This window comes from Gadus macrocephalus, chromosome 18, assembly GCF_031168955.1.
Source record: "Gadus macrocephalus chromosome 18, ASM3116895v1".
In the NCBI taxonomy this organism is placed as follows: Eukaryota; Metazoa; Chordata; class Actinopteri; order Gadiformes; family Gadidae; genus Gadus; species Gadus macrocephalus.
Window position 1 is genome coordinate 5,451,132 of NC_082399.1, and position 13,541 is coordinate 5,464,672.

Here is a 13,541-nt window from a genome sequence, read left to right on the forward strand (position 1 = left end):
ACATATATACACACACACACACACACACACACACACACACACACACATATATATATTATGCATATACATATATACACATGTCAAATGACACATGTACACAATCTCAGTATATATACATATATATATATACATAATATATAAACATATATATATAGAATGTACACGTGTTTGTATTCTACAGACACTTGTATATTCTATTACACTTTTTTTTGTACATTATAAGACACTCACCTTCATAAATATGGAGACTATGACCAGTCCATTCGGGCTTTTAGCTGCCTCTGTGTAGTTGGTATACAGCTCATGATTGTAATGGATCAGTTGAACCTAGAGGACAGACAGAGATGACAGCAGCACAATGTCAGCCTTTAAGCCTTCTACCGCTATTAGATCGTGCAGGGAAAACACTGGACACTTTAGGTCATTCCGTTTGGTCGTTCGCTGATTCAAACAAGCAGTGTTTAAGACAAATGTCACGCCTCTAGATGTTTATCCACGGTGAGTGCACAGCGTTTAAAACTGCAATAAATGTCCCATCGCTGCAAGCTTGGTAAACCGTGCACTGGTGCTAATCTAAATATATTTAGGCAGCTACAGCACTTTGGTCACAAACTCACAATCCCATTTATATTGGAGAGTGTAAACAACAGTTAAGGCGAAAAGTAGAAAAACATTGTTGTTAAGACAAACCTGAATGTTAAACGATGCACACACGCATCACTAGCGAAAGATTAGGTATAATGTCATCATTAAAATCATCATCATCATTAGTTGAACGTGAGGAATAAATATAATTATCCTCTGGTATATTCTCCATGAATGAGACACCAGTTCTATTGACACAACACAGTGAAATGAAGAAGCATGCGAAATGCCGTTAGGAATTACATATAAAGACATGTTGTGGGTTCGAGTGCAAGGATTAGCCAATCCATGCTGTTCGAGAGCCCTCAAGAGATCAGAGGCCTGACGCTTGACTCCCGCCTCTTGCCTCCTTTCTGCTGTTAACTGCTATAGATTACACACCTCGTCATATAGGGATCATAGCGCTGCGGGTACTAGCTCATCTGCTACCGCTATGCTAAGAGAATAGTGTAGCGCTGGGGTTCAAACAGGTCACACAACAGACTCACTAATTATTATGGATAAAGAGTGAAAGAGTAAAATTACCCTTCAAAAATTGAATCCGGAATAACAGATTTTAGTGTGACGTAGTTACGCCCTCAAAAACGTATTATATATAAAGAGTGACGTAGTAAAATCATCCTAAAAAAAATCGAACCCAGAAATAATACATTTTAGATGTAGGGGTGACGTATTTACGTCATCATGACATGGAGTTAAAGCTTCCATCACTCCAACCGCGCACACAGCGCCATTACCACCCCTTATCCTTCACAATAAGAGCGTTGACACTTCCTGTAGGCTGTATCTGTTACCGGGCTCTAAGCCTGCCGCCTTGACTGCTGCGTGTCAACCGGTTACCAGTTGAGTCATGGAAATATCTTTCCCTGCAGGCGGGACACGGAGACGGGGGGGTAATAGAAGCTGTTCCCTCCCTGACAGGAAAGTACCGGAGGCTTCTGGGTAGAGGAGGTGCCCCCTCAGCAAAACTACGTCTGAATATTTCAGTGTTTTCTTGATGTTGATAAATGATCAACAACCCGGGGGCATTATATATATATATATATATATATATATATATATATATATATATATATATATACACATATTATTAATACATACAGACAAATGCTGAGGCTTTGCAAACGCTCCTAATCCATGCTGACTTCTGAAAACACCTGCGTCGAATTTTTTAATAATAAAACATTGAGACAATAAAAACATCGGAAAAACCCAATTACAGTTGATATGACGGGCATAGGGGGATAAAAGTCACTTTCAAATCAGCACGCACACACGCCGAGTAGACACACACACACACACACAAACACCTAGAAGGTATGTGTGTGTGTGTGTGTAGCCTACTCCGACACAGAGCTCTGCACATGCCGCAACGACAGAAGGATATGAACAAAGAAATGCCAGAGAGGAAAGTAATTACACAACGCTTGGTTTGGGGGGGAAAGCACAAAGTGACCAAACGTCTATATATATGCGACCTTGCAGGCGGGCTGGCATTGCGACCCGCATTGATCCGATTTCACTTTTCTTCATTTCTCTAAGTGAGGCTGCACAGACGCTCAGAGGTGCTCGGACACGCTCCGGCCACCACCAAACCAGAGCTGCAGGGTAGCGGCCAAAGACAGGGAGGGAGGGAGAGAGAGAGAGAGAGAGAGAGAGAGAGAGAGAGAGAGAGAGAGAGAGAGAGAGAGAGAGAGAGAGAGAGAGAGAGAGAGAGTTACATAGTGGGAAAGAGAGAGAGTCACTTAGTGGGAGAGAGTTAGAGGGAGAGAGAGTTACATAGTGGGAGAGAGAGAGAGAGAGAGGGAGAGAGAGAGAGAGAGAAAGAGAGAGAAAGTGTTACATGGTTGGAGAGAGTTACAGAGCGAGAAAGAGAGAGTTACATAGTGGGAGAGAGAGAGAGAGAGAGGGAGAGAGAGAGAGAGAAAGCGTTACATGGTTGGAGAGAGTTACAGAGCGAGAAAGAGAGAGAGTTACATAGTGGGAGAGAGTTACAGAGCGAGAGAGAGAGCGAGCGAACGAGAGAGGCCGAGCGAGCGTGGTGGAAAATAGTGACTCAGTACGGGCGATAAACAACCCACCCAGGCCACAACAACTCCGCGACCGAAAGAAGCTCCCAGTTATTTGGCACGGCAAAATAACGCCCACAAATACATCTTTGGGCTAGGGGACACCAAACAAACACGCTCTGTTTACACCGACGCCGAGCGAGCCCGCGGGCCTCTGCGTGGGCAGGAGGAGGCGGGGGCAGGAAGCAGCAGGTGCTACCGACGCCGCCGCAGCGGCCCCAAAACCACGGCACCGGGGCCCGCACTCCAGAGGAATCCCATCAGGATTATTAATGGAAGGTCTACCTGGCGTTGGGTCAAGCTCTGCTGGGCCCCTGCAGAGGGGATTAAATAAAGAACGCTAGGTGTATGTGTCTGTGTGTATAGATATATATATATATATGTATATTTGTGTGTGTGTGTGCGTGCGTGTGTCTGTAAACCGGTGTGTGTGTGTGTGTGTACATATATGTGTGTGTGTGCATGCGTGTGTGTGTAAACCGGTATGTGTGTGTGTGTGTGTTTATATATATATGTCTGTGTGTATATATATGTGTGTGCGTGCGTGCGTGTGTGTATATATGTGTGTATATGTGTGCATATGTGTGTTTTTGTGTGTGTGTGCGTGCATGTGTTTATATATACGTGTGTGTGTGTTTGTGTGTGTATACATGTGTGTGTGTGTTAGGTAGAGGTTGGTTGGAGCTCAGTGTCCGTCCCTGAACAGTTGACGGCGTCCGCGGTGGATAAACAGGGAGAGAGTCGGGAGCTCGGGTCTGGTGGAGGTGTTTTCGTATTAGGAGATGTCAGCCGAGTGACATGTGAGTCGCACGCGCGGCGGTTGGTAACACCACTCCTTTTGTTCCGGTTTAAGGTGTTTTTTCTTCGTCGCCTTACCTTCCCCTGCCACTCAGGGGAGGGGAGCGTCTGTTAGCGAGACGGCAGAACATGTGGTGGTGGTGGTGGATCGGTGTGAATTGATAACCACGCTAGGCTTTTGCGAGGACGCAGGGTATCGTGTCTCGTCTGTCTGTTGTGTTTGCAGCATTTGCATTAGCGTGGATCGAAGCCGGCAGATCTCTGCCCGTATCGGGTCTGACTGACAGGGTTTACTAGGATGTGTTCGGCTAAGGTCAGGAGGTAGAGAAGACAGAGGGGGTTGCCCTTGGGGGGTTTCTAGTTCGATCCCCCGGCTATGAGGACTGTCGAGGTGTCCCTGGGCAAGACACCTCACCCCGACTGCTCCCAACGAGCTTGCTGTCGCCTCGCATGGTTGACTCCGCCGTCGGTGTGTGAATGGTTGTAAGTCTCTTTGGATAAAAGCGTGTGATAAGTACCACGAATGTAAATGCAACGCACACTACTTACTAGAGAACACCAGGTGATATACATGATAGGACACTCCCCCTAGCGTAATGCCCTTTGTGCGTACAGTGCGTCGGAGCAGTCTTCACTGTAGATACAGTATGAAACGGTCAGTCTCTAAACCCTGCATGTTGCCTAGCAACAGCACCCTCTACAAGGTGCTCCTGCTGTCAGAGCGATGTCATCGCCGGTGGTGCAGCGGCTCAGAACCCGCCAGGGGCTGACCGCATCTGGGCCAGGGGGCGGTGACCCCTGACCCCCCCCCCACCTCCCGTCCTCCCGGGGATATTAAGTCTCCGTTTTGACCTGGCGGTGGCAATCTTCTTCTCTGAGGGGGGGGGGGCGTTGGAGAGGAGGAGAAGACTGCGGTGTGGAGATGGGAGGTGGATCACTTATGACTCGTGTACGTTCAGGGGTGAAAAAGACCAGTGAAAAAACGACCCGAATAATTGCCATTGTCGTTTCATCACTGACGACCGATTGGTCCGATTGGTCAATCAGTCAAGGGGTGATGTTATCAGAGAAACCTGGACATTTACAATGAAGACAATGCTCTGCTAAGCGCTTTGATGCAGTTCATACATAGAGTTAACTCTAGCAGCTGGAAGGGATGGAGAGAACACTCAAATAGTTACCACGGGTTAGAGAGTTCAGTCCCCAGCAGAGACTGTTAGGCTGACTGCAAGTGTGTGTGAATTAGTGTGGGTATATGCGTGTGTATATGTTTGTGGGCTTGTATAGTGTGTATATGTGTGTGTGTGCGCTCACCCAAGTACACACATGTATGTGTGTGTGCAAACGTGTGCATGTGTAGTGTGTGTATATGTGTGCATGTGTGTGTTCGTATAGTGTGTGTGCAGCACTGCACACGTATGTATACCTATATGTGTATACGTGTGCGTGTGTGCGTTTATACTGTGTGTGTGTGTGTGTGCAAATATGTGTATACCTTCATGTGTATAAGTGTGTGTGTGCATGCGTGTGTGTGTGTGTGTGTGTGTGTGCGTGCGTGTGTGTGGTGGGGGCTGTGGTATTTATGCTATGGCAACCTCTTTACCGGCTGATGGGTGGCTAAGCTCCAGGGCATGCTGGGAAATATGAGGACAGGAAGTCGATAGTTGGAGGTGCGGTCGACGACAAGCAGAAGAAGAGCAATGAGACGGAACCCAGGCGTTCACCCTCTGCTCCTCCCTAACCCCCCTGGCCGCCATAAACCCCAGCCAGCGCTCGTAAAGCTAGCTAGCAGCCGGTCGCGCGTGGCCCCAGGTCAGCTTCCGACTGTCTCACCGGGGGACGGGACCAGGTGACGGATTGCGCTAAGGGGCCCTAAGTGTCCCATCTATCTATCACTTTGTTTTGTTGTCCCGCCTGTTTTATTGTCCTGCTGGCGTGCGTTGGTGCCGGGCTAGCTAGCAAGCTTGCTCGCTACACAGCCGCTCAGGGGTAATGTACAGCCAAGCCGGTCGTTATCTCAGATTATTACACGGCTCTTCTCAATGCCGTGGAACGCTCCGTCGACTTGCATTGGCCTTCAAAGCTTCCGGCGGTGAATAATTTTTTGATAATTCACCGTTGGCAAGCATATGATGACCGCTGTCAAGGAAAGTGGGGGTTTTGCCGTCTTTTGTATCACTCCGCAAGTAGTCCGGCAATTATCAACCCCAGCGTAGTCGTTTGTTTAGCGACGTCAACGTCTTTAGCAGACTATTTCTCTGCTGATCAACACTACGAATGCTGGTAACAAATAAATTGTAAAAAGACACAACATGTGAATTATTTTTTCGTTGTGGCAAGTAGCTGTGTAATAAGCGGGATAATGTATAGAACATATATAGGTCATTATGGAAAATAGTACCCTTCAGGGCGAGGCAAGACACCTCTGCTTCGCGTCGGTTTCCGGTTCGCCCTGTCTGGGCTAATTTTCCCGATAATGACCGGTGTTCTATACATTATCCCTTGCATAAACCTTTGGCGATAAAGGCCGGCTCGCTGTACATTACCCCGCTTTGTTACACGAGGCCTGCTCACAGCATAACGTTGATGGGTAGGCCCGCCAGTTAGCGAGAGTGTGCCAAAGCCTATCAGATAGACACCGGGATAATTACCAACTCTCTCCTGGTTAACATTCTTGACCGAGCTAGAACCTTCTAAAACTCCATAATGTTTATATGAACAAAATCCTGTTTTTATAAAACAAGGACTTTACGGGGACAGCTCCAGCCGGGGACAGGTCAACAGAGATGGGGGTATCCCTGGAAAACGGAAAAGCCAGGTAACACTACAAAAGTTTTTTTTTTTATTATTTTTTTTAAGTTATTATTTTGTGTAACATCTTCTGAATAAATGTCCTTGTCCTTTTTTCAACAGGGGGACACTCTTCCTCCAGACGTTGCGTTTGATTGCTCTATCACCACGCCCCAAGTGCAGACCTGTTCAAAATATAAACGCCTTGTCGCCTTGAGTACTTGTTGCACATACCATAATCGTCGCCCCGGAAGGTTTTCTCAGTTTAAATAAGTGATTCTCCCTTCGGCTCCATCAGTTAATTACAGCCCCAGTCACGATGTTAGACGTGATTTAGCGACAAGCGGAATTAGGGCTCGTGCAGAGAGGGAATGTGTGCTTTAGCAGCTAATGAATATGTGCAGATGAAAAATGTGTATAGACGCCAACAGCATTCAGAGTGATAATGTGCCATTAGTGTTAGCACATTATTATGTGTTATGAGCTCAATGAGATTTGCCAATAAGGCGATTTTCTAATCAAACACGCATGCACCCGCGCGCACACACAGACACACACACACTGGCACACACTGACACACACACAGATTGACAGACTGTCAGCTTGTGATGATTTCCTAAATCCCGTATGCATGACATCATGAAGATGATCTTTCTTAATAAAACATAAAATGTGCCAGCCCTTCAATCAAGTAGATTTGTATTGTGGATATAATCTTTACTTATTGCTATAATATTTACAGGGGTGGTTTATTCTCCCCTGATTAGGTATGCAGCACGTATTTCATGTGATGCCTTGAAGACACATTAGGGCAGGATTTCCCTGATCAATAGGCAACAGCAAACAACAGGAGACACCATAGGAGATCTATTACTGAATGCACACAAGTAAACGAACATAGTGCCTGTGTAGTGTGTCAAGTAACCATCAGTCGATGGGTGAATCAATTGTTTAGGGACAGGAAATCTGTCTTATTCCACAGTCAAAGTCAAACTCCTAAAATGAGTCTCCCTGGTGAAATGCAGTAGAAAGGAAATTCCCGTGAACAGTTCCCCCATGAGGGGAGTCAGTGTGTGTATGTCAGGTTTTTAATTTAAGACGTCACTTCTAGACTAGTATTACCAAAGGAACATTTCTTATTTCACATAAACATATTAAAAAAATAAATTAGACTTCTTTTCAGTGTCAGGTGACTTAACTGTGCGGTTACAACTTAATAACAACAGTGATTATTTTGTACTATTCTAAAAAAACATTAAAACTTTGAATGTCACCGTGTCAAAATGATTGGGCGATCAATCTGCCATTTATGAGTTCAAGCACGGTGTGTCAGAAGAATATTCAGCACGTCACCTTTTTGTGCTCACGCTTGCAGAGTTTTATAAATGAGAAACGCCGCCCCGTAAGGAAATAATACAGAGAATATTTTAGCACTTATTAAAACCCAAGGTGTTTCATTTGCAGATTTGTCTGAATTTGAATTAAATCCAGCGGAGGGAAGCTCAACAAACACACAAAAAACACACACACACACACAGACAGACTCAACACAGAGCATAACTTAACCCCAAGGTGTTGGAACACTTTCAGACTTCTGGACCCCGGTGGAAACAACAGTCGACACATACAAGCGCACACACACACACACACACACACACACACACACACACACACACACACACACACACACACACACACACACACACACACACACACACACACACACACACACACACACACACACACATGCAAGCAGAAGCATTAGAGAAGGCTGCAACCAACACCCACAAAAAACACCCACACACACACCACAAAGGCTTTTGCAGGCCTAGTAGGCAAACAGAAGGTACAGAGAAAATAAGATGAAGTTAAATGTATTTACAAGTTTTTATGATGAATGTTTTGCAGCATTAATGCTAGCCAATCACTCCCCCCGCCGCCAGCACCCCACCCCTTCTGTTCACCGCGAGAGAGAGAGAGAGAGAGAGAGAGAGAGAGAGAGAGAGAGAGAGAGAGAGAGAGAGAGAGAGTGAGTGAGTGAGTGAGTGAGTGAGCGAGAGAAAGAGAGAGAGAGAGAGAGAGAGAGAGAGACACACACACAAAAGGAAACAGAGACAGAAAGAGTCAGACAGAGACAGTGACGGACAAAGAGGGAAAGGGAGAGAGCAAGAGAGAGAGAGAGGGTGAGAGAGAGTGTGAGAGAGAGAGAGAGAGAGAGAGACACACACAAAAGGAGACAGAGACAGAAAGAGTCAGACAGAGACAGCGATGGACAAAGAGAGAAAGGGAGAGAGCGAGAGAGAGAGAGAGAGGGTGAGAGAGAGTGAGAGAGAAATAGAGAGAGGAGAGAGAGAGAAAAAAGAGAGAGGTAGAGATTGAGTGAGTGCGAAAGAGCACTCACTCGCCGCAATTTCACAACGTATTGAAGTAATTTTTCTTGTAGAAAAAGGGTAAGAAATGAGTAGGCGTGTGGGGGAGGTGTTTCAGGAAAAGACAGTTACCCAGATGTACAACAGGAACATTACCGAAAGTAGAAGACTAATTATAATTATCAAATGATTAAAGGAAAATACATGTTGAGAGCAGCTCTCATCAGCCAGGTAATGTTAAGATCTAGTGGGCTTACAGCTGGTCTATAGGATGTCGCAGTTGACATCACCTGCCAAATACGAGATCAGAACGCTCATTTCATTGCAATAATTTGTTTCTCTTGTAGTTTCTGTTGTGCGTTGATGTTTGTTGTTGCAGGTTGAAAAGTCGTTCAATTACAAACGCACACACATACACACACTCTCTCTCCCTTTCTGTCTCTCTGTCTTTGCTCTCTCTAACCTGATCAATGCCTACATTTCAGTATAATTTCTATCACTTAGATTTCAAACCTAAGCCAAGTGAAAAGGTGTGTGTGTGAGTTCTCTGTATTCTACACAGTTTCACGTCGCACAAAGCAAGATTATTCAAAACAATGCAACATTACCATCTCTCTGCCGTCTGCTCCAAAGATTACATTTAAACCAGAAACCAGACTATCTCTATTCTACAGTATGGCTCTGCATTGGAGCCGCAGTCTGCATGAGATGAATGCTGCTCTTTTTGCCTCATTGAGTCGGTGCCAAGGAGAGTTGTGTATCTCCACAGACCGTCGGCAGCAGACACGGTTGGGTGCTGTGTCACAGCTGGACGGCTGTCGGGCAGCGGTTAGGATTCAGAGATGGAGCCGCTCAGTGCGAAGTTAATGTGACTTCAAAGCGTTGAGATTTCTATCCTTATTTGTCTGGTGTTGCATTGAAAAACAACAACTGTAAACGAGGCGCCTCACTCTCTTCTCTCTCTCTCCCCCTTCTCCCTCTCTATCACTCTCCCCCTTCTCTCTCTCTCCCTCCCTCTCCCTCTACTCTCTCTTCTCTCTCTCCCCCTTCTCCCTCTCTATCACTCTCCCCCTTCTCTCTCTCTCCCTCCCTCTCCCTCTACTCTCTCTTCTCTCTCTCCCCCTTCTCCCTCTCTATCACTCTCCCCCTTCTCTCTCTCTCTCCCCCTCCTCTCTCTCTTTCTCTCTCTCTCCCCCTACTATCTCTCTTTCTCTCTCTCTCTCCCCCTACTCTCTCTCTTTCTCTCTCTCTCCCCCTACTCTCTCTCTCTCCCCTACTCTCTCTCTATCACTCCCCCCTTCATTCTCTCTCTCCCCCTCCACTCTTCCCTCTCCCTCTACTATCTCTCTCCCTCTTTTCTCTCTCCCTAGCTCTCACTCTCTTTCAGACGCCCCCCAAAAATGCGTTAAATTAAAACAGGTTATTTATTCTAAATCGAAAAATGTTCAATTGACAAATGTAATACATCAGTTTGCAGAGGTGAATATGATTTTCTATAATTAAAATAGATTTGCCATCAAGACTGCAGTTATTTTGTTGACACGCAAATAGCTTATTATTAATAATCGGGACGGTGCCGCCATGCGTGTGTGTGTGTGTGTGTGTGTGTGTGTGTGTGTGTGTGTGTGTGTGTGTGTGTGTGTGTGTGTGTGTGTGTGTGTGTGTGTGTGTGTGTGTGTGTTTTCATTTATTATAAATTGGCCGATTAAAGAAAATAAAGGTATCTATATTGGGCGCTGTAATGGTGTTACCATAAAGTGAAAGTCTCATAAAGTCGAGGCTAGACAAGATAATAGAGTCTAGTCAATAACGTTCTTATCTCTTCCTTTGCCACATATAAGCATAGGGACACACTAAAACATTCATGTGCCCAAATACGACCCACACACGCGCACAAACAAACACATATCTGCAAACAAACACAATAAGACAAGCATACAGAACACAAACCGGACCCTACACACATGCACACAAATGCATGCGCACCCACGCACGCACACACACACACAGACGCACAGACACACACACACACAGCGTCTGACCTCTCCGGAGAAGGCCTGTCCATTGAGCAGGTGCTCGGAGCCCTGTCCGTCCTCGCTGCCGAAGTGCAGCCGGATCTCCTCCAGGCGGTGGCTGTACGTCATAGGGCCTCCGGAGATGTTCACTAGATGCTCCTTTTCCAATCGCAGCGAGACGTGGCGTCCCGTGTTGTACATCGTGCCTCCCACCTGAGACAACCAAACCAAGAGCGGGGAACACAGGAGTTAAACACAGTCAGAAAAACAACACATCCCTCGTACAAACGGAATTTAGCGCTCCAGGTAGGGCTGAAGGATTTTTGGAAATATTCTCATTGCGATTATTCCGACCAATATTGCAATTACGATTTAGTATGCGATTATTCTTTTCAAAGTTCCTTATGTTCTGTATTATTCACTAAACAAGCAATGAATCATTCTATAGTACGACCAACACAACATTGGAAGCACTCATCATATAAACTGCTCTTTCCCTTAGGCCAGGCCTATGTGTTGAGATTCGATGGATTGATATTATAGCAACTTTGTATAATATTGATTGTAAAATGAAAAAATGTACGCAGCCTTTGCGATTTGCAAATCGCGTTCTGTTACATCGCGATGTTGGTTTGAAGCCCTAGCTCCAGGTGTGGTGGAGGTAGCGCTGCGAAAAAACTGAGAAACTCATTTCCCTTCTTCTTAAACCATACCCGGCCTGAAGTTCCATCACTGATTCAAGATCCCCTCACAATTATACCTCAAAGATCCCGTCTGATATTTAAAATATGCCCTCACTACATTATTTACAGTCTCCACTCTCTGCGATCTAAATTATTCCCCAACTATGATATCTTAAATATCCACATGATATTTGAAACCAGCCCTGGCTGTGTAATTGCCGTACAAATGCTATGCTACTAGGAAAGTCTCAGAAAGAAATGGGAAAACCATGAAAGATGATAGGGATTTTTGAGAACAGGTCAGGATGTGGTTTGTCTTATGACCACAACGTCTTTCAGAAAAAAGATGTTTCGTGTTCCGACGGATGAAACATTTTGGACACTCGCACGAGCGAACATACACCCACGGGTGCAGAAACACACCTTCACAAACAAGCAGACCAGCACACACACACTCACACACACAAGCATGCATTCACACACTCATATGAGCACGCACACACAAACACACACACACACGCACACACACACACACACACACACACACACAAGCTGTGTAATTGCCGTACTAATGCTGTGCTACTAGGAAAGTCTCTGGTCAAGATCTGGTACGTCTTATGGCCAGAACATCATTGAAAAAGACAGATGAAACAGATGAAACATTATAGGGCTGAAGAGTCACCACTACCTTTTTCATCTGCCGCTTCAGGACTCAGTGAAAGCCTTTTCAGGTGAAGGTCCTCGGTAACTAGTCGTAATAAAACTCAAAATATCTTTTTACATTTCAGAACTGACTATAAGCGGTACTTTCTACCGTCTATGTCTGTTTCGTGGGTACTGACAGCTGAGGGGTAAAAACGCGAAAGGTCACTACCGTGTAACCACTGATGCAACACGAAAAGTGATTTCAGTATGCTATGTTTAGTTATTAATATTCGGGAGCTCTTTTTATAAAACATACTGCTACGGGCTAGCGTAGCGTAGCCTTGGTTAGCTCGGCCCCCCTGCTAGTTCTCCTTCCTTCTTCCTACCCCTGACTCTCTCATCTCCTCTCCCTCACCCCTTACTCTTTTCCTTCCCTCCCCCCTCTTTTCCTTCCCCCCCTCACCTCCCCCCATGCACCTTGTTCTTTTATTATCCTTTCAAAATACCTCTGCCTCCGCACACCCCAGAGAAAGACCTCTCCGCACAAGACGTAAATATTTGATACAAAAAAGCCTTTGAAAGTTCGGCGATTTGAGATGAGAAAAAATAAGGAAAGTGTGAAAACTGAGGGATAGAGCGAGGCGCGAGAGAGAGAGCGAGGTAGAAAGCCGGAGAGTGCGAGAGCCAGAGCCAGAGAGAGAGAGAGAGAGAGAGAGAGCCAGAGCCAGAGAGAGAGAGAGAGAGAGAGAGAGTGAACAAAAATCTGTATTATGATTTGATTCTCAATGTCCTTCAAAGTACAGAAATACACTCAACAAAAACACAAACATTGCAACACAGCAACTTGGACACAAAGGACTTTGCCAAATAAGAATCTGGGGGCAGAGGGTGGAGAACAAGAATAATAAAACCTCACTGTAATTACACAGCCTTGGAAGACAACCGAAATGTATATACACACAAATGAATAAATATTAATGTAAACCAAGCATAGAAGAGGCCCTCTCCTGGATTATCCCGCCCCACAGAGGACTGACGTGTGGTTTTGTGTCGGGCCGCCGGAACGCTGACTGAACAGGATAACAGGATGTTCATTGTATTATTTATTTATTTCTTCGCTTTTTTCTTTTCTCTTTTTTTCAGCGGTATCAAATGTACGTGGGTTTGATTTGCGCCCATCCCGGGTACAGGGGACCGTGTTGCGGGGAGACATCGCTAGTGAAGTGTGGTGGGAGCGACGGCGGCGTCAGCAGGGAAGACGTTGCGGTGTGTGTGTGTGTGTGTGTGTGTGTGTGTTTGTGTTTAATGGGGAAGGGAGAACACTTAGGAGCGGCGAAGATATTGTCCAACAAGGAAAATAAATACTACAAACAAACAGACCACAGCGACTTGTGTAATTGGTTGTGCGCTTGTCTTCTGTGAGAACAATAAGACCAGAATAGTGAAGCAGCGGAAAAACCTCAGCCCAAAACAACATTTACCGAACACATGCAAAAAAAAAAAAAAAGACAGCAGAAAGCATTGTAT

The 13,541-nt window shown here is 45.6% G+C and overlaps 1 protein-coding gene across 1 annotated transcript in view; it reads right to left on the minus strand.

Annotated features, from left to right (window-relative positions):
- The window catches only part of ca10a (carbonic anhydrase Xa), a 101,399-nt gene that overhangs the window by 14,995 nt on the left and 72,863 nt on the right, over window positions 1-13,541 (minus strand). The window contains exons 5-6 of the mRNA XM_060036620.1: window positions 10,714-10,899; window positions 232-327 (exon numbers count right to left, since the gene is read on the minus strand). Of these exons, the coding sequence (XP_059892603.1) occupies window positions 232-327; window positions 10,714-10,899 (282 nt within the window). The remainder of the gene's footprint in view (window positions 1-231; window positions 328-10,713; window positions 10,900-13,541) is intronic.